Consider the following 26975-nt stretch of genomic DNA (forward strand, 5'->3'; position numbering starts at 1 on the left):
ATTCATCTGATTGTGAATCATTTAAAAATTTATATTTATATCAAACCACCCATCATCTTATACCTTAAACATACACAAGTTTTAATTTGTCAATTATATTTCAATAAAGCTGGTAAAAATAAACTCTTACTCTCTAAGCTTGTGGGACAGAACTCCTTTTTTCTTCTTTCCTTCTCAAATTTTGATTGCATCTTATTCATTAACCCCTAACCATGGCTGTTTTGCAGGAATTTTTAAGTCTTCTTTTCTCACTTTACATCCCCCGCTAAAATTTAATATTCTTATTGTTTAAAATACTAAATATATGCTTTGGACCCTCTAATTTCTTGCTTGCAATCCAGACATTTCTCCTTAGCTCAAGAATAGGTCCAAAGGTTCCTGAATGCGGCTTCAAAAGAGGGTTTCCCCCTCGCAGTAAACAGGTGGAGCAAAGTTTAGGAGCTGTGAAAGTCTCACTTGTGCCTTCATTCATTATTTACAAGCACTAACACATTGGCTGCTTAAGGAGATTCATAACTAGAGTGGCGGCAGACAGGCATAATTCCATGCAATATGGTCGGTAGGAGAGCATTCATGTGAACATAAAGCGTAAAGGGCGAGTATCCCACTTAGCCCTTTAAAGAGATTTAATAAAATTTTTGGAGTATTTCTGTTTAGTTCAACCTTAAAAAGTAAATGGGAAGCGAATACCATTAGGGAAAGAAAAAAGTTTGGGAGAGAGAAGGTTATTTGGGCAGAACACTGCAACCAGTCCTGAAGTACTGACTGGGGACTATGAAGATAATGAATAAGCCCATGTATTTAAAAAAAAAAAAACAAAAAACAGGGAGTGGTGGGCACCACCGATAAAAATGATAAAAATCTCGGGTCAATACGACACCTCACCCCAAATCTGCTCCGACGACAGGCCGGTTGCCTCAGGTTCCGCAGGCTCCTGACGCACCGCGCACGGCCCGGCTAACTCCGCCCCCTTCTTCCGAAAGCCCTTCCGTAGAATTGCGTGCACGTGCGCGGCGGATGCCACCCACTCCGTTTTCTCGGCCAATGAGAAATGGCTTCGTAATTCACTACCGCCCGGTCGCAGGTCACGTGACTGCGTCTGCCCGCCCTCTTACCCCGCTGCCTCTAGGTTCTAGGAAGATGGCGAAGGTCTCAGAGCTTTACGATGTCACTTGGGAAGGTAATTTCGGGAGGGGCGGGCACAAAACGACCCAAAGCTCTGGGGAATCGTTCGGAAGCACCCACTATGCTCGGACAGGTGGGTTCTCCGGTCTTTGGCACCGGAGCTCTCACTGGACGGGCCAAGCTGAAGAAGAGGTTGAGGCTGACCCTTTCCTTGGCGGGGCCACTGACTCTGGCATTCCCCACTGTTTAAAGAATGACTGACCTCTCTACCTCCGCGCCAGTCCAGCGGCCCGGCGCAGCTTCCATTTATGAGGCCGGAGAGACTTGGAGTTAAGGATGTCACACTTTTTCTGTGGTTCCTGGGCGGCGTGGAGGGGGCGGGAGAGTGGATTGTTGAAGCTTCTTTGAAGCCAAGAAGTACAGGGTCTGTAAGGCCTTGTGTTGTCAAGTGTTTGGAAGTCTTTCAAGTCTGTGCAGAAAAAGTGTGTAGAAGACCGATGAAAAAATTGTTATTTTTTCAAAACCGGGTTTTAAATTTCTGTGCTTTTTATTCTCTATCCCACTCTTCCCTCAAATCACTTTTACACACTCCATACCATTTTGTATCTATTCCCTACCAGTAAATCCTATTCTAAAGGGGAAAATAACTGTTAACTCTTGGACAGGTGATCACGTGTGGCATTCTTGTGTCTCATCCTTGGTTGATTTAGGGCAGAGTGTTTTTAAATCCAAAAACAGAATCCATTCTGCAAGAAAGATTCCCCCCCCTCCCCCATTTTAGAAACTTTCGTGGGAGACCTGCTTAAGAAACTTGAATTTCATTAAAGCATGAAGTTTATGTTATTGAAATTCACATTGCCAGCCTTTAACATAGTTCAGCAGATTTCAGTAGCTAGTTTGTTCAATGAATGCCTTTGTGGGATGCTTAAATAATGGCCTAATGACATGTGGACTGAAAATTATATTTACTGTTTGATCATGAATAAATTTCTAAGTATTATGAAGTTGCAGACATGTAAGGGAAAAGACAAAATTTCTTTACACTTACAGTGCATTCAATAGTATAGATAATATATTGGTTTTGTGGCTTGTGGCACATGAATATTTCTGCTGGTACTGAAGGAATGCATTATATTAAACAGAAGTCTTAAATGCTTAGTGTTAGATCTTGCATATTTCAAGTAAGACAGTCCCTACTTCATAGAATCACAGTCTAATGGAGAAGACAAACCTGTGAATAACTTTAAAAGACTTGTCAGGTTATATCCTTTCAGCCAGATGGGAAATATGTGACTGTTTTCTTTAATATTTTTAAAAAGTTTTTCAAATGTTTCATAATTTTTCAAAAGTGATATTGTTAAGGTATGTTTAGTATAGCTCACTCTTAGCTCTGTTAGACTTTATAATTTCTCAGAATTCTTCTCAGAAGTCCCGTACTACAGAGAGCCCTCCTTAACCTCACCCCCTTCCCCATCCCTCTATCAAAATTTAGGAAAAAAAAAAAAAAAAAGAAAGAATAAAGAAAAAAATCAAAACTTGCCCCTGGGTCATGTGTTTTCATGCCATTGAAATACTTACCCAGTTAAGTTTTAAAATTTTATCTCTCCTAGAATGAAAGTAACCACTCTAGTTTTGTTCACTGTCATGTCATTAGAGTTGGACATTTGGGAGGAACTCTGATTGTTTATTGACTGAATGAATTATTAATGGGATTAATGATAAACATTAACAGATTGTCCCAAAATATAACTAAGAATCATTTTTTTAGTGTTGGATATATTTCTTTAGTATCTTAGGTGAACTTAGGCAACTCAACTAATAGTATATGGTTTGTTCACTTGTTCAGTGAAGGTTTAGACTTTTTCAGAATTAAAACTGTTTTAAGGGAATTTTAAGAAATGAGTTTTCTAGATTTTTATTTCAGAGACTCAGAATAACAGATTTTTTTTAGGATGTATGAGGTCAATGAAAGGTCTCAGAGAGATTTGGAGGAGAGTAGTTTCAGAGGTGTGTCCTTAGGAATTCCATTGAATAACATCATGAATTGGTTAGTTGAAAGAATAATGTAATTCTTGTAATAGGATAATTTATTACCTGTCTAGTAGTTCTAGTACTTTCCAAGTCTCTAACAAACTGTACAGAGATATGGAATTTATGGCTTATTAATTCAGCCACTTCAAAGCATCTGTTACATAAAGAAATTTATTGATTGGAACTTTGGATGTGGGAAAGAGAATTTAGAGTTGTAATAGAGTTGTCAAATTTCTTGAGACTATATTGTTAGGCAGGATGTAGATAGGATACCTAGCACAGTTGCCGGACATGTAATAGACACTAAATGAGTATTTGTTGAAAAAATTTTTAATATTATGTTTAAGAGAATTTCACTTGTTCATGCTCACTGTTCCTGCTTCATCTTTTTTTGTTCATTCTCTCAGTAACCACAATTTGGTTTCCACCCCATACCTCTTCTCTAAGGTCTCTAAGAAAATCTAATGTCAACTCAAATGTTTGTGTTTTATACATCTGTACTACATTTGCTAGTGTAGATCACTCTATGAAAAGTTCTTAACTTGCTTTTTTCCTCCATGCTTTCTTAATAACATTCTTCCAGGTTCTTTTCTTTTCACATCTTTCCTCTACTGAGTTCCTTACATCCACTTTCTTCTTTTTTTTTTTTTTCCTGATTCCTCAGGGATTCCTTCTGTAGCCCTCTTTTTAATATGTCATGTCATTAGGTTGGTTATTAAACTTGAGATCTGTAGATTCTTGATCTGTGCAGGCATGTTATATGGTCTGTAAACTTCATGAACTTACGTGCAAAATTAAGATTATGTGTGCATATTTTTGGGAAAAGATGATTCAGAGATCTCATCAGTTTTGAAGACCTCTAAAATGGGTAAAATGTCTTCGGTAGACAATCTTTTCAACACCCAGGTGTAAATATCAGCCTGTAATATGCTAAACAACATAGTAATTAAACATATAGTTGAATGCATTTTATCAAGCACTATTACAGTTTTTGAGGATATAGTGCTGAACAAGACAGGCAAGTTCCCAGAGTTCATAGAATATATCCTGAAGTTTAATTTTTAAATGAAGATTCGTATTCACAGTTATCTTAGGGCATATCTTCTGTATGTTTTGTGATAATACTTAAAATTAACTTCTCCTCCCCCTCCTACCTACTGCTTCTAACACCTGCATTTTCACTACTTCTTATTTTTTGCATTTTTCCTAGAAAAATTAATAGCACCATTATCTTTCCCCCTTCATAATATAACTCCTGCTCATTATTTGAGATACAGACCTGCTCTTTGAAATTATGTTTTTAAAAAGCATATCCCCTTTCCTACAACAGTGTTATTTGCACAATCTACAAGAAATAAATTTTAGAAAACAACTCTTTCAAGTATGTTCATACACATATATATGTGTATAAGTTGAAATTAGAACTTCACTTGAAAAGTATTAGCATGAACATTCCATTCTGTTCTATTCATTCTGTCTTATTCCCTCCCCCACAAATGCTGCAAGAAGTACCCTAAAATGATTTCATATTCCACTACTGGGTTGCAATATAGAGTTTGAAAAACTCTTTTGCTGAGTTCTCTGTACATGAAAATAAAATAATTCTTCCTTTTTTCAAATCAGGTGACTTGTTCTTTCAGAATGGGTCTTTTCAACATCCTGTAACTACTCCAATTAGACAAATTCATAGGACTATGGATAAATTAAAATTTATTATCTCCCAGGTATCTTACGGAGTATGATGTTTCATGTAAATGAATCTGTATTACTTGGGAATATATAATTAAGTGAAGTATAGAAAATATAGGATTGGAGTAAGGAGTTTTGAATTAAGAGTCATCAGAGTAAGTAGCAGGTGTGTTTTTCCATCTTTCAGAGACTGGTTGTCTTACCACAGTGACACCTAGTCCTCATGGAAGGAATAAGCAGAATAATCCTAGTCACTCTCATAACCTTTGGTCTTTAGATGACCCCACATGGTTTACCCAGTTAATTGTTCAGGTAAGCAGTGAGCAGCTTACTTTACACATATATAATAAAACCACCTTAATTTTGAGGTGCTTACCTCTTGGTGGGGGTACTTAGGGTAAAATAAAAAGTTTAACCCACCCTTGAGTAAACAGTGCTAGAAAAGCCTTTATTTCTAGCCAGTGGCTGAAACAGTTATCAGTTGTTTTTCCTTAAAATCGAAGTAACTAAAATTTTGCGGCATTTTACGTTTTGTAAAATGCCCTACATAAATTACTTAATATTAAAAGTCTTAAACTTCAGGGCCAAGCAGATGAGGAAAATGTGTGAAATTTGTGAAAGATAGTATTGGTGCCTATGTGCCTATGAAGAATTGGTGAGTGCATGCCCTCTCAACTATAATAAAAAATCAGCTTATAAACAAACAAAAAGCCTTAGACAATTGTATTATCCAAGCAACAATATAAGAGATCCAGGTTTTACTTTATGTAAAAGTTTCATCAGAGATTTGTAGGACAGGCTTGTGATCCTTTGTATTTTATAGCTGAGGTGTTAGAAATGTCAAATGATAGGTCCAAGATCACCTTGCTGGTGCAAATCAATGGCAGAGTTGGAATTTAAATAGTGGTTGTTTAACAGTAGATCTTTTCCCCTTTCTGCTACTTATTACTCTCAGATGTTGGCATATTTTTTCCTGGAAAGTACTAGATAGTGAATACTAGTGGTTTTTGTGTGCCACATGGTTTGTCTTTACTGTCCCTTTGTGATTGTAACACACAAACAACCATGGATATTATCTGAATAAAGAGGGCTCTATAGGTTCTGATAAAACTACAAAGCAGGTGGCTATAGATTTTGGCCCTGGGGCTATAGTTTATTGACCCCTGTTTAAATCCCCTGATCTAAATGCAATGTGAAGAGCAAAATCAGAGATGGTGGAATTATAAAAAAGACGAAGCATTTGCTGCTATAGAATGTGCCATTGTCTTAGGGAGAAGCTCTAAAACCTCTTGGTTCAAAAACCAAAAGAGAATTAGTAGTGTACATGAAAATAGGGAAGGATGTAGAAGGAAAAATATTAATAGTAGCTAAAAGTTTTTGAGCACATGCTATACTAAATATGTTACTCAGTGCTCACTACAATAATCATATGATGCCATTATTATATTTTTATCTCCATTTTTTTAGATGAGAACTGTTGACTGGCAAAGTTATTAACTCAGCTCATATCACACAGCTACAAAGTGGCAGAGCTGGAATTTGAACCTAAGCGTTTTGAGTATAGCATATTCTTAACCACTGTCTACTACTGCCACTACATGGGTAGAAGAGAAAACTAAAGAAAGAAAATGACACAAAAAATGGAAATATTGAACCATTTGGGTGTTTTTATTGTTTACAATTTTTCTGTTAGCTTGTGAACTTTTTAATTGGGTTTCATTTTTATGTTTCTAGCATAAGTCATAAAAATAACAATGCATTTTTGAATGAATGAGTGAAAATCATAGGGATATATCAATAGGTATATCAACTTATTGCATATCAAAAGGGAAAGTCTTAGAAATTAGGTTGTCTGATAATTTATCTTGACTATAAACAAATTAGTGGAGCTGGATGCAAAATCCAAGACTGACAAGTGTGATCTTGACACTTTTCTGCTGCTCATTTTTATGTGAAATTAGTTTTCCTGTGATTTTAAAGTGAGGTGTGGCATTCAGTAAAGTTTTTATTCTCAGAGAGCTTCCTTTTCTTTTTCTTTTTTTTTTTTTGGTGTAGTATTCTTGCTTTCTGAGTTTTTTTTTTTTTTTGGGTGGTGGTGGGGGGGGCTTCCTATTGATCTTGGGCTGCTGAATTTTGATTTCACTTTCCTTTGTTTGGAATCCTGTCCTAAAAATGAGGCCTGACCAGTCAGGACTGACTACTTGTCAGAGGACCACCTGCTCCAGAGAGTTCAGTCCTTCTTGCCATTTTCTACTTGCACTCAGCTGGGATTGGCAAGAGCAGAGCCCTTCTTGTTTCAGATGTTCTTCACATAATAGCTCTTAGTGCTTTGCAGTGAATATGTATTGGCTCTTTGGGAGTTCTCCTGTTTTGGAATTTATCAGCTTGCCACTTATTGCTTCCTGTAGCATCCTTCTGTGTAGATGTTGGTACATGTAGATCTTGTAGCTATTGATAGTGCCATTGTAGCTGCCATCATCTTTCCAGAGTCTTTCTAATTTGAAGAAAAAAAAATACTTCACATCATTTGTACTTATTTTTCTCCATTTTGTATATCTGATGTCATTGCTTAATTGTTGCATATCGTTTATATCACTTCATTGATTTGGAGAGAGCTAATGCTTAATGAGTTCACACTGTGTTCCAGATTTTTCAGAGCAACCCAGTGTATAATAGCTGGCTCCAATGTACTGGGAGACTAAAGAACTGAGGTAGTCAGATCCAAGATTGCACAAAGTGAAGTTTATTGGAGGGCTAATTGACAGAAACACCATCCTGAATGGCAGTAAAACCATGTGCATACTCACAATTTGGGTCAGAGGTCAGGGACTTTGAAAGAAGATAAGAGAAAAAATAACTTCATCAAAGCTGGAATGTACCTGTTTTATCTTAAGCTAATATCAAGAATATCAGGCACATACCTGGAACTAATGATGACAGGGTCCGTGTTAGTAAAGCTCAACATACCACTCTATTGGTTTCATTTATTTATAGCATGCTGGAAAACTATGTGGGGGGAAAACAGACCAGGGTTAATCAGAGGCAGTCATGACAGTTGACTCAAGGTGGCTGCAGTCATGTCAATCTGAATCTCTACAGATACTTTGCTAAGAACTTTATATACACACACATACACACAAATACACATCCCCGAGTTTTAGGTGTATTATCTCCATAAGTGTGGAAATTTAAATATATTTTCATTAAGTTGGATGAGGTCATTTAAAAGATAAGAGTTTTTATTCAAACCAGTTTCACTAATCATACATTTTCCATGATTAGTTTCTTTGAACTTTTTACTACTTCTAGTAGATCTTCTGGTTGGTTTGCTTGCTTGCTTGCCTGCACCACAGTGATTTTTGTAGCATACAGCTCTAATCGTGTTGTTTTTCTTTTGCTCAGAAATTTTCAACTAAGAACCTAATTTATTACTTCCTACCTTCTTATTTCCTGATTTCACTGTATTTTCAATCCCAGGGACTCAAACCCCTTAACTTTCACAATTTGGGGGGGTGAGGGGTTTGGGTCCCTGGGATTGAATTCAGGGACACTCAACCCCTGAGTCACATCCTCATCCCTATTTTGTATTTTATTTTGAGACAAGGTCTTGCTGAGTTGCTTTAGCACCTCACTTTTGCTGAGGCTGGCTTTGAAATTGCGATCCTTCTGCCTCTCAGCTTCCTGAGCTGCTGGGATTACAGGTGTGTAGCACCATGCCCAGCTTCAGGAGGTGGGTTTTGTTTTTTTTTTTTTTGTAGTTGTAGATGGACATTATGCCTTTATTTTGTTTGTTTTTATGTGGTGCTGAGGATCAAACACAGTGCCCCACCACTGAGCCACTGCCCCAGCCCTTCAGGAGTTCTTTTTTCTTCTTCTTTTTTATTTAGAGACAGGGTCTCCCTGAGTTGCTTAGTGCCTTGCTGTTGCTGAGGATGGCTTTGAACTCACAATCCTACTGCCTCCTGAGCTGCTGGGATTATAGGCATGCACCACCATGCCCAGCTAGGCCGCCCTCCTCCTCCTCCTCCTCCTCTTCCTCTTCCTCCTCTTCCTCCTCCCTTTTTGTTTTTAATATTTATTTTTTAGTTATAGGTGGACACAAAGTATTTATTTTATTTTTCTGTGTTGCTGAAGTACCTCATGCATGCTAGATGAGCATTCTACCACTGAGCCACAGTCCCAGCCCCAGGAATTCTTAATAAGAAAATTTACTTTATTTGCCTTATGAACTCCTTTTTGACCTTTAAAACTTAGTTCAAGGTCATTTCTGTGCAGAATAAAATATAAACCGATTTATATGTTTCAGAAGAAGAAATTAACTGTATATTACTCTTTCATGATTTGTCATGATTTTACCAATTCTGGGGCCATTTTTTTAAATTAAATTCATTTTGTGATAAGTTTTCTTTTTATGATATAGAGCTCCAGTGTACTGTTCATTTAACTCATCTGTTCAACAATATTCAATTCAACTATTTAAATCTGTCTAGCATGTATGTCTATAGAAGGAAGAAAGTGATAACTTCAAAGTGTAGAATATATGTAAGATTTTCAGAGAGTAATAAGAAAGCATGTATGTGATGAATCGGATGGTTGATTTTAAACTATGTGTTTTACTCATTTCAGACTACTGTAACAAATATACCATATAGACTGGACATCCTAAATAAAACATATTGATTCCACATAGTTCTCAACGCTAGGAAATTTGAGAAGCAGGTGCTCAAAGAGCCAGTGTTTAGTAAGGGTAGGAAGCCTACTTCTCCTCACCTAATGTAGAGGAAAGAGAAAAGACACAGTCCCTAACACCTTTTTTAAATTTATTTTTTAGTTGTAGTTGGACACAATACCTTTACTTTATTATTTTTATGTAGTGCTGAGGATCAAACCCAGGGCCTTGCAAGTGCTAGGTGAGCACTCTGCTACAGAGCCACAACCCCAGCCCTGTCTCTTACTCTTTTTAAAGGCACTGATAAACTCCCAAAAAGCGCCACCTCCTAATATCATCACATTGGGCATTAAGAATTGAGAGGAGGCACATTCAGTCCTTAATATTGTGGGGGAAAAAAAGGGACTAGATGAGATAGCTTGTGTGTGTGTGTTTGTATGTGTGTGTGTTTGTGTGTGTGTGTGTATTTCTATTATTATTAGTTCTTAGTCTGTTTTGAGCTGCTATGACAATAACCCAGACTTTTTTTTAATGAATGGGAAGTTTATTTGACTTACAGTTCTGGAGAGTAGAAGTCCAGGATCTAGGTCTGCATCTACCAGAGGCCTTGCTTGTGTTATTCCATAGCAGTAGGACAAAACAATGTGCAGAAGAGTAGGGAGCTGAAACTCATACTGTCATCAGAAACCAACTCTTGTGATAAATAACCCATTCCTGTGATAATGACATAGTCTATTCATTAGGTAGAGTCCTCATGACTTAATCACCTCTTTATGGTTCTTCCTCTCAACATGGTTGCATTGGGGATTATATTTCCAACACATGAACTTTGGAAGATACATTCACACCATAGCAATGCTGTTCTTTGAAACTTGCAGAATTCCCTGTTATATTATAATATGCAAAGTTGTTCTGTTGATTTTTATTTTTGTCAGTGCTTTTGGCTTTATTTTACATTATTTATTTTATTCCTCATTTAAAAATAACAAAAGATTTCCTTTACTTTTACTTCCTTACATGGCACTGTAACATTAAGGAAATTTATGTTGAATATTCCTTCATTGCTGATAGTCTAATATAATAATTATAATGAAATTTTTATATTCCTGGATCAATGAGTAAACTTCAAAATACCTTGAGTATTTAAAAATTTCTATAGATAATTATATTTTTCTGGAAGAGTAATCCTTGACTTTTATCAAACTCTGAAAGGTCTATGACTCCCCCAAAAGTTAAGACACACTGTTGCTTCAAGGAAAAAGCATCTGTGTAGCAGATTCATGCCATTCATTACTTTTAAAGATAGATCACTTCTGATGCTTTTTCATTCTTCCAAACGATCTATTCAATTTATGTACTACTTTATCAACTTGGAGATATGGTAGACTTCTACATTAATATGAGTTTATTTTCTTTACACAAATAGTAGATTTCATTTTGTCAGTTGTTTTTATGTCTATCATTTGTGTGTATGTATATATATAATACGAAAAAATAACTAGCTTATGTTTTCAGAAATGCGAGATAAAATGAGGAAATGGAGAGAAGAAAACTCAAGAAATAGTGAGCAAATTGTGGAAGTTGGAGAAGAGTTAATTAATGAATATGCTTCTAAGCTTGGAGATGATAGTAAGTTCTTCTGTTAATTTATTACATTCAGACTCAGCACATTTCATTTATGGTTTTTCTCTCTTTTTTTAGCCTGTCTTATGTATTTTCTACTGGTCAGATCACTCTTACCTGTGACTTTTTGTTTCATAAAATTTAATACTTTATTTATTTATTTTTCTTAAAAAATAATTGCTAGTAGAAGTGAGGCTATCAAATAGGCATTTTTATTTTAAAGCTTACAAGCCACCAGATGTCTTGCCAAAATGTATTTCATGAAGAATCTTTTAGAATAGTAAAAGTATTTAATATTGGATTTTTTTTTTTTTTACCTCATAAGATATCAAAATATTTTATATACCCGAAAGGATGCTTTCTTTGCTTATTATTCTGGAAATAATAAATCAATTTTCAGTTATAAGTTATATTCTCTAAAGTATCACAAACTAAAGAATACATTAATTTATGTCTAGCAGATTTTTATTTTAAACTGTGTTCCCCATCTTTATTTATCTAGTTTGGATCATATACGAACAGGTGATGATTGCAGCCCTAGATTATGGTCGAGATGACTTGGCATTGGTAGGTATTTAATTATTATTATTATTTTTTGGACTGGGGATTGAACCCAGGGGTACTTAACTGCTGAGCAACATACCTGGCCCTTTTTATTTTATCTTTTGAAAGAGGGTCTCACTAAGTTGCTTAGAGCCTCACTAAGAATCTGAGGCTGGCCTTGAACTTGCAATTCTCCTGCCTCAGTCTCCTGAGTTGCTGGAATTATAGGTGTGAGCCTATTTTATATTTAACTTGCTTGCTATATATATATATATATATATATATATATATATATATATATATNATATATATATATATATATATATATATATATATATATATATATATATATGTATATGATTAAGACTTGGTACATGGCTTGTATTGAATATTTTCTGTAATTAGTATTGACTATTTCTCTTAACAGTTAGTTGAGGGCTGGGGTTGTAGCTCAGAGGTAGAGTGCTTGCCTACCACATAAAGGCCCTGAGTTTAGTCTCTAGCATCCATTTTTAAATACAAAACAAAAGAACAGAAAAGTTAAGTGGAACTAACAAGAAATTTTTGGACATAGTAAAAACTATGTAAACCATTCCTTGTATATATATATATAAGGTAATTACTACTGTTCAAGTCTTTTTTACCAACTATTTTTTCAGTTTTGTCTTCAGGAGTTAAGAAGACAGTTCCCTGGCAGTCATAGAGTCAAACGATTAACAGGCATGAGATTTGAAGCTATGGAAAGGTAACCAAATCTTGTGAACAATGTGATTCCATTTAAAAATGGCAAAATGGAGATTGTGTTAGGTTCTCTCATGCTCATGGCACATCATTCATTGCACGAGGTCTTTTGCTGCCGAGTTCTAGAATAGTGTCAAAGTGTTTCTCATTACAAATCCTGTCAGTTACTCCCAGGAAATGGTAATGTAACCCATTTACCATCTCTAACCTTCTGAAATTAGATCATGCTTTGGAATAAGAGCTGGCTTCAAAGTCTTGTTTCAGCATTTCCTAGCTTTGACTTGACAAATTATTTAACTTTTTAAATTCTTTTCAAATTCATGCCTCTAAAATACAGATATTGCCAATTTGTAAAGGTTGTTTTGAGAATTATACATAGCACATACATGCACAGACCCAAACACATACACACTCAAAGCAAATGAATGACACTATTATCTAGATTGGAGTTACAACCTTTTTAAAAAACAGAATTCTGTTTCTAAGTGTACTCTTAACCTAGTAATGGAAAAGAGAAAAAAAAAATGGTCCTTTTTTTTTTTTTTCCTGTGATACTGGGGATTGAACTCAGGGTCACTCAACCACTGAGCCACATCCCCAACCCTATTTTGTATTTTATTTAGAGACAAGGTCTCAGTGAGTTGCTCAGTGCTCGGGGTTGCTGAGGCTGGCTTTGAACTCATGATCCTCCTCCCTTGGCTTCCCAAGCCACTGGGATTACAAGCGTGCACCACCATGACTGGCTGAAATAGTCTGTTTTAATTGAAGCGTTGTCTATTGCTCCCTCTTCAATGATAACTTTAGAAGCACATCTGTAGGTACTCCAGGAGAGTTCATTATATCTAGAATGTAATGAATGATGGAGTTGCTGTTTGGGACTGAAACTAGAGGTACAGGCAGGTACCAGATTGTGTGGGACTTCATATACCCTACTAAGAAATTTCAACTGAGAGTAACAGGAAACCATTATAGGAATTTAAGGAAAGAATAACTGTTGGATTTGTCTGTAAGAACATTGTAATATGGGTGTGTAGTGAGTAGTTTCAGAAAGGAAGCAGTTTTGAGATTGTTGCACTAGAATTATAAACTGTAGCAGAGATTGTAGAGAGAGTAAGATGAAAAGAAATTGAGAGGGTCATAAAATAGGCTATCGATTACATTTTAGAAATGAAAGAGAAAAAGAAATTGAAAATGCCTTTTGGTTTTCTGTCTTGTATGTTCAAATGTTATCTACCAAATGGAAAAAAAGGAAAAAAAGTACATAGAATGAGGAAGAAATATTTCTGGGTAGAAAGACTTGTTGAGTTTGAGGTATTTGATAGTTAGCTGTGAACAATGAGAAAGTTGAACAAATATTCTGAGAGAGGTGTCCATGAGGAACAAAACATAGAAAATAAAGTCTGTTTTCAAAGATTTATGTTTGTAATGGTAGGATAAAAACATGAGTCATACCAGTGAGAATGTCATCCAGCATGATCTATTTAGTAAGAGTATTGAATATATTATGGTTTGGTGTCCTCAATCTGTAAGGCTTTTCTAATAATCAGAGACATAGAAATGAATCTTCATCTGTCTGTTTACATTATCATCTGTTTTTGCCTCTTGTCCCCTTTTCCCATTAGAACCATTAATTTGGACATAGGTGTTTGTACTGTGTATTATTTATTAACATTAACATTTCTGCCATGTCCCAGGTTTGGTTCTGATGCTTGCTCTATCTCTTCAAACAGTGCTGCTAGTTTTTACCTTTGTATTCAGACCAAATTCAATCAGTGTTTTTTGAAGTTTTCTGGTAAGTATTTTATATACAGTGTGTTTTTATTTAAAAACTTAGACTGTAGTAAACTTTCCCTTTTAAATGCAGATGAGAAGACTTGGACATCAATTATGAATGCAGTTGAAGCCCTGCCAGTTAAATCTTTTTCTGTATTTACTATTATCACTGCATTTTAAAGACAATGACTCTCGGTTTTCCTTTTTCTTTTTAAATAGATATGATGATGCTGTACAGCTATATGATCGAATTTTACAAGAAGACCCAACTAACACTGTAAGTTGGCAAATTGTCCTGAGGATGATCTAAAGTTAATTTAAAAGATAAAACTAATTCATTGACAAAATAATGGAAGCATACATAAGGAACCAGGTTTTATGTTTCTATTTTAAATAGTTTATAATGGACCATCTTTTAATAGATTTAATAGTCTCCAGTAAAATTCAATTTCTAGAAGATGTCTTTTTAGGAAAGAAGTTAGTTGAAATTAGGAAAGAGCAGGCTTGTACTTGAATAAAAACCCAGCAGATCTTAATGTTTTTGTGATATTTTGAAGCTTATAAAATACTAACTTTCCTAGTTTGTGTCAATATGTTTTAGTTGTCTTATTGGACAATGAAAGAAGTCATTCAGTGATTTAGTATAAAGAATGTAGGGTATTATTTTTTAATCTACCTTACACATGAATAAGGAAAACAATCTGTGAACATAAACATACATACATATATAGTATATATGTATGTATATTATAGTATTTGTTTAAAAAATAATTCCCTAGTGAATTTTTTTTTTTTAAGTTGACAACACTTTAGGTTAACATATTGGCAAAACTTTAATAGAAGATTCTACTAAATGATTTTACTAATGATTTTACTAAGATTCTACTAAAAGATTTTACTAAATGAAAAGATACTGAAAGACTTTAGATATATATCACTCATTTTAATGTTTTGTGTCATTATTTCCATGTATACATGTGCCTGCTGAAAGGATATTTTCACAATTTTTGGACAAAAATCAGATTAAGTCTTTTCCTTTTATAGAAGGAAAAATGGTTACATTAATACATAATATAGGTTCTTGAAAGTTTTTACTTACTTGGCAAGCATTTCTTTAAAGTTAGACATTTTTAAAAATCATGTAATATGATTGTAGATCTTAAGATACAAAAATGTTTAATAATTGAACAATTACTTGATTCATTTTAAAGAAACTATACTAACATGGGAAATTATTTAGTATTCAAATATTAGTTTTTAGAGTATGTTTTTCCCAGTCATTGGTTATAAATCCTCATCTCTTCTTACTCCTTTTGATATTCTGTATTAATTTGCTATTTTATATTATAGTAGTTGAAGTAATAAAGACTCCTACTTTTGTTGTTATCTCACCTTAGGGAGATTTTTCTATGGAAACTTCTAGGGTTTTTTGTTTTTTTTTTTTTTTTTTTTTTGAGTTTTTGTTTTTGTAAATATTTGAATAGAAAGGTTTTATTATTTTGTTATGATTCTTAAATATAGAAAGGTGTTCTGATAACCACAGGCTTAACTGTTATAAAATACAAAAGTAAGAGATAGTTTCTGTTGGTTTATCAAGATACTAATAAAAAGTAAAATTGGCCAGGCGCCTTGGCATAGGCCTGTGACTCCAGTGACTTGGGAGGCTGAGGCAAGAGGATCACAAGTTCAAAGCCAGCCTCAGCAACTGCAAGGCACTAAGCAACTCAGGTCTCTAAATAAAATACAAAATAGGGCTCGATATGTGGCTTAGTTTTTGGGTGCCCCTGAGTTCAATACTTGGTACTCAAAAAAAAAGTAGAATAGGAAAGTTTTTGAATCATTTTCTAATCTTAACTGTCTTATTAGCTTGCCATCTTGGTTAGTATTGGTTCTTTTAAAGTCTGGTAAAATTCAGCAGCATATCCATCCAGTCTTGAGCTTTTCTTTATTTGAAGGCTTTTTTTTTTTTTTAATTTCGATACTTATTATTAATTTATTTTGGTTTATTGTATTGATAATGTCACTTTTCTATTTCTCATTTGCACATCTTCTTGTATAGTCTAATGAGATTTATTCTTTTACATCCTCTCATGATTTTGTTTTATCTTTCTTCTTCTGAGTATAGAATTCCCTTAAACATCTACTGCAGTACTGGTCTAGAGGTCATGAATTCCACTTTCCCCCCACCCTTAATCTGTGTTACCTTTAAAAAATTTTATTTCTTCCTCAATTCTGAGGTATAACCTTGCTGGGAGTAGTAATCTTGGTTAGCAGTTTTATTCTTCCAGGATTTGAAATATATTGTCCTGTGCCCTTCTGGCCTTTAATATTTCTACTGAGAAATATGCTGTTATGTTGATTTGTTTACCTTCGTGACGTGGTGCTTCTCTCTTGCATCTTTTTGTATTCTTCTTTATTTTGTACTTTTGGCATTATAACCATGTTGTGTAGAGGTTCTTTTTGGCCATGTCTATTTAGGGATATAAATGCCTCCTGTACCTGTATATTTTCCCCAATATTTGGGAAGTTTTCTGCTATTCTATAACTGTATATGTTGTCTGTTCTCTCTAATGTAGTTTTCACCTTCTGGTATGCAAATTATATGATTGATCTTCTAATGGTGTCCTAGTGTGTTAGTCAGCTTTTCATCCCTGTGACCAAAATACCAGACATAACAACTTAAAGGAGCAAAGATTTTTTTTTTTTTTTTTGACTCAGTTTCAGAAGTTTCAGTTCATGATTGGCTGACTCCGTTGTTTTGGGCCTAAGTTGAGGTAGAACATCATGGAGGAAAGGCATGGTAGAGCAGAGCTTCCAGGAAACTGCAGGGACGAATAGCAAGTGCACATGCACAAAAAGGGGTTAGGGACAAGATATCAAGTATCAAGATATAGTCACTAGTGGCATCACAGCCAGGAAGCTGAGTGGCAAGGACATGAGATAATCTCAGTGGCATGTCTCCAAGGACTACTGATTCAACTAGGTCCCACCTTCTACCATTTCTACCATCTCCCAATAAATACTATCAAATTATTTGTCCTCTGATGAAGTCTGAGCCTTCATAATCCAAATATTTCCCAAAAGTCTGACTTCCAAACATAACTGCACTGGGGACCAAGCTTTCAACACATCAGCCTTAAGGGAACATTCCATATCCAAGTCATAATACCCAGAGACCTTGTATGTTGTCTTTTTGTCTTGCTGTCTTACTGTAATATTTTGACAGTTGTTCTTAAGCTTTAATACTTTTTCTTCTATTTGATTATTCTGTTGTTGAGGCTTTTAACTGAGTTTTTTCCTGTGTATTGAGCTTTTGATTTTTATTTGGTTCTTTTATAAAATCTCAATCTCTTTATTGAATTCATATCCTGAATTTTTTTTTAATTCATTCAACTGTTTTCTCTTGGATTTCATTGAGCTTTTAAAAATGATTTTTATGACTACTTTGGCATTTACCCACTTCAATATCTTTGAAATCTTTTACTGTGAAGAACTTTGAGAAGTGACATATTACCTTGTTTTTTCATATTTCTGTGTTTCTGTATTGAGATTTGAGCATCTGTTCTAATGAATTTCATCCACTTTCATGTGATAGCCTTCACAGTAAGTGCCTTTCTTCTGCTAATGTGACTTAGAGTTTTGATTTGTTGTGTAATATTGAGTTTATTTCCAATTTGACTCCATAGTAATCTCCCTATAACTTTTTTGGTTACAATTTGTGGTTTTGGGCACAGAGTGTACCATAACAGGATTAGAAAGACCCATTGTCTCTGCAAGACATGTTAGGGTGGGGATACTCCAGTACTTTAGGCACATATGGTATAGGTGGCAGAGAATGTAAGATATGCCTCTGTGTGGTTACTCCTATTATGGAGGCATTAGCTCCCAAAGCACTATTCATAATAACTCTATTATTTGAAAGTGATTCTTATTCTTGGTGTTCTAGGTACATTGAAGGGCTCTTGTTCTCTGATCAGAGACTGGTACAGATCTAAGTGCTTCACAGGGAGGGCCAGCTGGAATCACACAGCTCCCCCTCTGTTGCACTCACTTGAGGCTTATGAGCCCTGTGCACTCTGACCAGGTGCAGCTGTGATTGATGTAGAGGATTCACATAGATGTGATGTAATCAACTATTGTGTTTTCTCTTTCTGCTGCTACTGTGGGGTATTTGCCCAAGAACCAGATCTCAACCTCCCTCTATCTATGCGTCTCTGGGGATAGGGCAACAGTTGGGAGCCTGTATACCTCTTTTCTTTTAGTAAAAGTGTTTGTTAGGGTTCATGCAGAACTGGGTACATGGCAAATGTCAGAGCTGCAGCAAAATCTTCTGGCTGACCAATTTTGGGCAGAGTGTGTATGACACCTGGAGTATATTCTCTCAGGAGGTTTTTAGTCTATGTACCCTGGGGCATGGTGAATGTCAAAGCCATATTTGGATCCCTGGAATGATTCAAAGGGATGGGAAGAAGGAAGAAGAATTGAAACTTGGAGCTCTGGGCTGGAGAGGTTATGCAGGGACCAAGTTATTGACTAGATTTTATCCCTGAGCCTTTAGACCTGACTTCTGCTTGAAGCTACATGCAACTGATATTGCTCTGCATCACAGAGGACAGCATTGCTGATCTGCTTGCTGTGCCTTCCACTCCCTTTCATGTCATAGCCATTGATGCTTGGATTAAGTCAGAAACACTTATCTAAGCCACAACTGTCTCGTGTAGCCACTGCCCAGCCACTAAATGCAAGAAGATATCCACAGGAACCCTGAAGTATGATTATTCTCAGTTTTATGATCCCCAGAGAGTTTAGTGTCTTGACAGTAGGATCCGAGAATTTATTGAGAGATACAGTGAATTTCTTCTCTAAAGCCAGCTTGTTTTGCAGACTCCAGATCACCTGTTTATTTAAGCTGTTTGTCTTCAGTGTTCAACTTTCTGAGTCACACTGTGACACTTTCTCTTTTACCTTTACTTCCTTGGAGGGAAGTTTCCCTTTCCCCCACCACTGGGGTATCTTGCTTCTCTTGCTTCATCATTCTCCTTATTCTCTGGAGTTCACTTAGTTTCATTGTCTGTGCAATTTCCAGTACTCACCCAAGTTATCCACCTCCACAAGCAGTTGTGTTTGAAGAACCAAACTAAGGCTGAGTCTATCTATTCTGCAATCTTGAGCCCTCCCACACCTTATTATTCTTTCAGAAACATTTGTTGAGTGTTTGCAATATGCTTGGTGCTGGAAACAGAAGAATATATTAGATAGCATCTTGCTCATGCTTTTAGGGAATCAGCATGATGTAATGAACACATTGTGGACTTATATGTAAATATCTTAAATTCTGATTTTTGGTGACTTACTGCATAAGGTTTGAGCCTTATAGACCTTGAAGAATGAGTATGCCTCATCAGATCCAAGTGAATGACCTGAGTAAGCTTTAACATTAAAATACAGAGCCCCCTTAGGGTTGGAAAAATTTCTTAAGATGATTTAGAGTGGAAGTTTTCAAATTTTTATTTTGAGGTGATGAAATGGGACACCTGCCTATTTCTTTAAAGTTGTAAAATATTCTTTTGTTAAGTAATGCATACTTATGTTAAAATTATATATAACAACAAAATAAAAAATGCAAAAACCTAAGTTAGTTTTTCTACCTCTGAGCTCAATACTCCTTCCTTTAGGTAAGCAGATACTGACAGGTTTTTTTTGGTATTGAGATTCTTTTTTATTTCTTGCACAGACAAGTGTTTGCATGTGCATGCTTGTGAGTGTGTACACGTGTGTGCATGTGTGTATCTTTTGACAGGGAGATTGGTTGGAAATGCAAGTAGTGTCATACTCTGCTTAACCATGTCTTTTAAAGATCAAGCCATATCAGCACGTCCTTTACCTCATCCTCTTGAGTAACTGTATAGCATTGCATTGCATGGATATGTAGTCCCTGTGATGAAAAATAGTTTTAAGTCCCCTTTGGTGAACTCTTAGATTGATTCTAATATCATCCTCTCAGACAAGTGAATATCATTTGTAGGATGAATCCCTAGATGTAGTGTATCTAGATCAGAAAATCCGTACATTAAATTTTCAATTTATAATGAACACATTTTATTAGTACGTAATAGTGGGATTCGTTGTGACATATTCATACATGCACATAACATAATTTGCTCCATTACATTCCCCATTACTTCCACTTTACCTCCTCTCATCCCCTTTCTCTATTCTAGTCTTCTTTTTATTTTTTTAAATTGATGCCTTATGATTATGCATAAGAATGTTGAAATTTTTTTTCATATATTTGTGAGGAAGAAGAATTCCAATTCTTTGTGCTGTCTTCATACATGCATATAGCATAATTTGGTCAGTTTCATTTTCCAGTAGGTACCTTTCCCTCTTTTTCTCTTTTCCTTGATCCTCTTCCCCTGCTGTTTTCTCTTGTATTTTTATGACTCTGTCCTTTCATAAACTTACTTTTTTTTTCCTCTCTAGCTCCTGCATATAAAAGAAAATCCTCAACCTTTGACTTTTTGAGTCTGGCTTATTTCACTTAGCATGATGTTCTTCATTTCTATTCACTTACCAGCAAATACCATAATATCATTCTTCTTTATGACTGAGTAGAACTCCATTGTGCATATATACATACCACATTTTCTTTACTCATCTGTCAATAGATACCTACACTGATTCCATAACTTGGTTATTGTGAATTGCACTGCTAAAAACGTTGGAATATACATATTGCTATAGTATGATTTCATTTCTTTGGTTACCTACTAAGGAGTGGATTAACTGGGTCATATGATGATTCCACTTCTAGTCTTTTGAGAAGTTTCCACAGTGATTCTATAGTAGCTGTGCTAATTTGCAATCCCACCAGCAATGTACATGTGATCCTTTCTCCCCACATCCTTGCCAGCATTTGTTATTATTTGTACTCTTGAAGCTTGCCATTATAACTGGGGCAAGGTGAAATCTCAGTGTGGTTTTCATTTGCATTTCCCTGATTGCTAATGATATTGAACTTTTTTTTCATATATTTGTTAGCCATTTGCATTTCTTCTTTTGAGGAGTGTCTGTTTCATTTGTCCATTTATTGATTGAGTTATTCAGTTTTTAGGTGTTTTTTGAGTTCTTTGTGTATTCTGAATATTAATCCTCTGTCAGAAGAGTAGCTAACAAAGATTTTTTTTTCCATCTGTAGGCTCTTTATTTTTTTTTTATTCTTGTTTCCTTTACTGTGCAGAAACTTTAATGGCATCTACTTATTGATTATTGATTTCGTTTCTTGAGCTTTACAAGTCTTATTAAGAAAATGGGTGCCTGGAGGTTGACCCTATGGTTTCTTCTAGCAGTTACAAATCTATACTTAGTTTTTATGGTGGACCAGAGTGATTATTTGCCTGTAACCTTTCTATTTATATATTATCAGCTTGTTTTGTTTCAATCCTTGCCATTTTAATTGGTTAGAAATGTTATCTTGTTGTTATTTCCATTATGAGTAATGTCAGACATCTTTTAATGTTGCTTAAGAAACCGTTTGTATTTCTCTTTCCAAAGTGCTTCCTTGTATACATTTTTCAAATACAATTTCATATCTGTGATTAACCATTTCATTCCTCATTCATTTGTCTCTAAGGAGAACTGTATTTTATACCTCTGAGTTGGTTGTACAGAGTAGTTAGAGGTGCAATAACAGAGTCTATAGAACAAGCTGGTATGCTGTACTTCAAATTTTTAGGTTTTATTCTCAGAGTATGGAAAATGAAGTCAAGTTTTGATTAAGGAAATACCTTCAGATATTTTTAGAATAGCTTGTCAGCAATGTGGGATGATTTGAAGGATTTGAGAAGAGATAAATCATTTGGAGCTTGTTTTATTTCAGGCCAGAGATAATGAGGATCTAAGACTAGAACAGGTGGAATTGATTGGGATAGGGGAATGAATTAAGTGTGTTTTGTAATAAAAATATTAATTAAAAATTAGCTGTGAATATGTTTTATAAGCTCTGAAGTGTGAAGATTTCATTCAATAGACCATCAGAAAGAAATATTAAACAGGACTATCTGTAAAATTGTATTCCTTAGATTACCCCCAAACCAGTCAGTTTTATTAGGTTTTGCTTGCTTTTAAAATATAGATTTTTCCATCATTTGAATGCTGCTGCTTTTTTTTTTTAGTTCAAATTGAATTCTTAAATCAACTCATGTATTTTAAATGTACTGATTCAAAATCAGAATTCATCATTTTGTTTGGAACAATTGTTTGAAAAACAAATGGTAATATAAATGAGGATGGAAACAGATATAAAAATGACAGAAAAGCAAATGGCAAAACAACTATAATCTTTGTTTCACTGACTACAATAGTGTAATAAATAACAGCCAAAAGCACCTTTATTTCTTAGTCTTCAGAAAACAAGCTCATTTCTTCTTTTTCCAAGATAACCATGATTAACTTAGAAAAATGATTATACATCTTCAAAGCATTTCCCTTTAACTGGAAAATTAGCTTTAGAGAATCTTGACCTTAAATGATTTTTTAAAAACTCCATTTTGTTGCCATTATAAAACAAAATGGAATCTAGCATAAGTCAAGGAAATTTGTTCACACTTCAGGTTCTTCTCCTCCAGGAACTAGCATTGTTATTTTGATTTAGTAAATTTGATCTAATTTAGTAATTGTTCCTCTGGCATAATTTCAAACTCAGCGACATCTTCCAGTACCATATTACAAAAGTCATCAAATCCTAGAAGCATACCAGCAATTTCCTTATCATTCTTTATCACATTGTAAATTCTTGATTCTAACTTGTCCAGAAACTCTAGCAGCAGCAAGTGCGGTGGCTTGGTAGTTAGCTACCATGACTAAGCTGGAAGTGGCCCACTGTTTGAATGCTTCTTGAGGGGAAAAACTTAGGTCACTAGCCTCCAACGTAACTAGCATATGGTAGGCCTTCAATGAATAATTGTTGAATAATGCCTTCAAAAAGAAAGTGTTATAATTATTGTCTTTTAGTTGGTTTTATATTTCAGAAGGATTTAGGTTTTTTTCCTGAAGTGTGAATTGCCTATTGTGATGTATCAGATATTTGAAATCTTATTTTGGTATTAGACATAACTGCCTCTGTGCCAAGAGTGAAGGTGCTTTAAAATGCCACATATTCTTGGAGGCAGGAGAATCTGGAACTGTGCTTTTCCTTTGCCTGGCCAGCTAACCATTTCTTCCCAGGTCCTCAAATCTGGACTGTAGGGAGTACTGGATTTTATTTTGCTGGGAGACCTTAATCCTTCAATCCTTAGCCCTTCAATCAAGGGCTGTCTTTTCACAAGTAATTAGTTTCTTAAAGATGTGTCTTTCAGGAAAAATTGCTAGCTAGTCCAATTGTGTGTTATATTAGAGAAAACATGTAGTACACTTGAATATTATTTATTGTCTTTAAGGGTTTGAAATATTATATAGTTTCTTGATTATTTTTCTATAACACCATTATACATGGTTTTAACTGGGAAATTCTTATAGGAGCATAATGGTTCAAATCTAGGGTATCCTCAGAGGTAGCTCCCTGTGGCCATCTCCCCTTTTAATATTTCAGCAAAAATCACAATATCCTTTATATTCATACTGAAATTTAAAAAAATATTATAGTTATTATACATAGTTCACCTAGAAGATATGAATTCCATGGGGCCAGACATTGAATTTTACTTATGCCTAGTGAGGAAAAAAAGTAGAATCTGTGTTGTTGGTCAGTTAATTTATTTTTGAATGGTTGTAAATTGTTTGTGCCATGGTATTCTTTTACTAGAGTGATTTCCACTATCAAACATTGGGTTTTCAGAGCAGTTATTGTATTTCTTAATGCCTTCAGCTTATTAATTTAGAATGTTGATTAAGGAAACTGATAAACTATTTGAAATGGTATAGGCTAAAAATCTGCTGATCTTTGTGAGGGCAAAAATGGAGTTGTTAGCATTGGTTAAATAATTATATAGCTTATTTAATGTTTATTAATTCATTTTTTTAACTCGGTGCAAGTAAAACATGCTCAGATAAAATAATAGTTTATATAATTAATCTGGGCTTTTTTCTACTTTACAGCCAACTTAGAGTAAAGCTGCAGCTTTCTGCAAAGCAGAAGGTGTGATAAATGAGTATAATTGAAAGGAAGACTGATAGAATTAAAGAAAATAATGATGGTAATGATAGTGATGATGGAATGCAACATTTCTTGAATATTTACTGTGGGCCCTCACTAAGCTAAGCACTTTACATATGTCATCTCATTAATTATCACCACAGTCCTCTCTAATATTATTAACTTTATTTTATGGGCAAACAGGATCATAACAAATTCAAGTGCCTTGTTCAAGATTATACAGCTAGTAAGAAATAAACTCTGGGGGCTGGGGTTGTGGCTCAGCAGTAGAGTGCTTGCCTAGCATATGCGAGTCCCTGGGTTCGATCCTCAACACCACATAAAAATAAATTAAAAAGAATAAAAGAATTAAACTCTGGATAGTTAGTTAATTATTCTAGATTCATGATTAATGTTCTTAATCATGAAAAAAGAAGCAATGGCAATGAATTGGAAATGGAACATGGCAGCTACCTGTCCCCCATACACAAATTGCAATACTTAAACTTAGTCATTTAGATTGTACTTGCCTTTTTCAGAGAGTATATGAAAAACAAAAATGTTTTTATTTTTTTCAAATTTTTGTTTTTATTTTTTTCAAGTATCCTAAGCATGATTCTTCATAGAATATTATATATACTAGGGAAGTTATGATAGAAATTGGTCTTTTTTATGAGCCCTTTTTGTATGTTCTGGGTGAGTTCCAGAAGGTAAGAGAAGCCTTTTTTGAACCTTATTCTGGTTGCTTGGTCATTTAAAATCCAGGATTTTGTGTGGCTTCAGGGAAATGTGTATCGCTTGACTCTGGATAGGACACTGGATAAGGAATTGGATGGCTGAATAATAAGTGTCCATAGAACAACTATGGCAGAGAAGAGTAGTGTACAAATTCAGGAATCCTAGGATTTGCTGTGTAAGCCTAGGTTTTTGGTTTTGATCCATGTAAAATGAAGAGATTTAACTGTTACTACCTACTCCTCAAGTTCATTCCAGCCATAAAATTGTAATGCCTTTATTTTTGCAGCTGATTACTATGCATTACTTCCTTTAGTGTCCAGGACTGTTCTGTGTGTGAATACACAAAAACTGAGATGTGAGTTTCTATTTTCATCTTAAATTTTTTTTGGTGGAGAGGTACCGGGGATTGAACTCAGGGGCACTTGACCACTGAGCCACATCCCCAGCCCTACTTTATTTAGAGACAGAGTCTTACTGAGTTGCTTAGTGCTTCCCTGTTCCTGAGACTGGCTTTGAACTCATGATCCTCCTGCTTCTCAGCCTCCTGAGTTGCTGAGATTACAGGTGTGGGCCACCATGCCCAGCTTCATCTTAATTTTTTGAATCAGTGTTTTTGTTACAATTAGTTGTATATATATTGTATTTAAAATTTTACATATACATTAAATGGCAAGACTTTTAATACCTTAAATGAGGCTTTTCTTTTCTAATTCTGTATCCTAATGAGTACTTTTTGAAGTTTCATGTTTTCCAACTGAAATTTTAATCATTTATAAAATGTAGAACAGTTTTTATTATAAATATATATATTGACTTTTGCAAAGATTGAGCCAAACAAGATATTCAGAATATCATTATATGTTACAGGAAAACAAAGTACAAGAAAGAAATGCAAACTAGAAGTTTATTTAAGACTTTAACATTTAGTCTACTTATTAGTATTACTGTTTGTACTAAATCTTTCTGTTCCTTCTCCTTTGGTTAGTTTCCTTACCTGTATGCAATAGTCAGTACAAAGCTGAGTATTCAAGGGAAACCCTTGGCAGCATGCCAGAGTTCTTATTCTGTAATTTCTTTGCTTTTCCGGTATTCTGTCTTATATACTCTAGTGTGTTTGGGCTTTCTGGACTCACTTCCTTCCCTGAACTCTGTAACTCAACTAGGTTCAATCTGCTTTTCTGCTCCCTGCACAGGCAGCCTTAAAAATTTCTAAAGATAGTAAGCTAGCACAATACAAGTAGGGTTCACCTGGTTTGCTTCCTACCTCTCAGGGATCACTGTCTTTCATTGCCTGATGTCCTGTAGCTTGAAAAATAGTTATTTCATATATTTAGTCCAGCTGGTGCAGTCCAGTAGGGCAAATCTTACTTAATATTGACTGGAAAATGATGTTAATTTAAAGCATTTGTTATAAAGATTGGTTTTAATGTCCAAAACACTTCATTTTTAAAACTGACCATTACAAAGTCAATTTAATTAATTTATTTATTTTTACGTGGTACTGAGGATTGAACCCAGTGCCTCACATGTGCCAGACAAGTGCTCTACCACTGAGCCACAACCCCATCCCTCAATTTAATTTTAATATTAAATTTGTTTTACTTAGTTCTTGTATAATTAAGATATTCTTTTTTCCACAAAAACATAATTCAAAATAATACTAATAAATTATTTAATTAGTACCACTATAGAGTCTTCTTTTTCAGCATGTGTCATAGAATAATCTAGGAGTCTGAAATTCCAGATCCTTATTCTATCTCTTTGATGAATGGAAGTTGTGTGCACCTTTATTTTTATAAAAAGTACTTTTTAATTTTTTATATATTGCAGCATGAATCTAGAGGCACTCTACCACTAACCTACATAACCAACCCATTTATCTATCTATCTATCTATCTATCTGTCTATCTA

The 26975-nt window shown here is 34.9% G+C and overlaps 1 protein-coding gene and 1 pseudogene across 3 annotated transcripts in view; one reads left to right on the forward strand and one right to left on the reverse strand.

Moving 5' to 3' along the window:
• The first annotated feature begins 1052 nt into the window (after positions 1-1052).
• The window catches only part of Emc2 (ER membrane protein complex subunit 2), a 67500-nt gene continuing 41577 nt past the window's right edge, over positions 1053-26975 (forward strand). For 2 of the 3 annotated variants that reach the window (XM_048802018.1, XM_048802019.1), the window contains exons 1-5: positions 1126-1180; positions 11030-11143; positions 11640-11704; positions 12340-12425; positions 14414-14471. In XM_048802018.1, the coding sequence (XP_048657975.1) occupies positions 1141-1180; positions 11030-11143; positions 11640-11704; positions 12340-12425; positions 14414-14471 (363 nt within the window). In that variant the 5' untranslated portion in view covers positions 1126-1140. Of the gene's footprint in view, positions 1181-11029; positions 11144-11639; positions 11705-12339; positions 12426-14413; positions 14472-26975 lie in introns of all 3 variants that reach the window. The other variant, XM_015486377.2, reaches the window with a different exon arrangement.
• On the reverse strand, positions 22207-25809 carry LOC125616577 (annotated as a pseudogene).

The sequence above is a fragment of the Marmota marmota genome, unplaced genomic scaffold, assembly GCF_001458135.2.
Source record: "Marmota marmota marmota unplaced genomic scaffold, marMar, whole genome shotgun sequence".
In the NCBI taxonomy this organism is placed as follows: domain Eukaryota; kingdom Metazoa; phylum Chordata; class Mammalia; order Rodentia; family Sciuridae; genus Marmota; species Marmota marmota.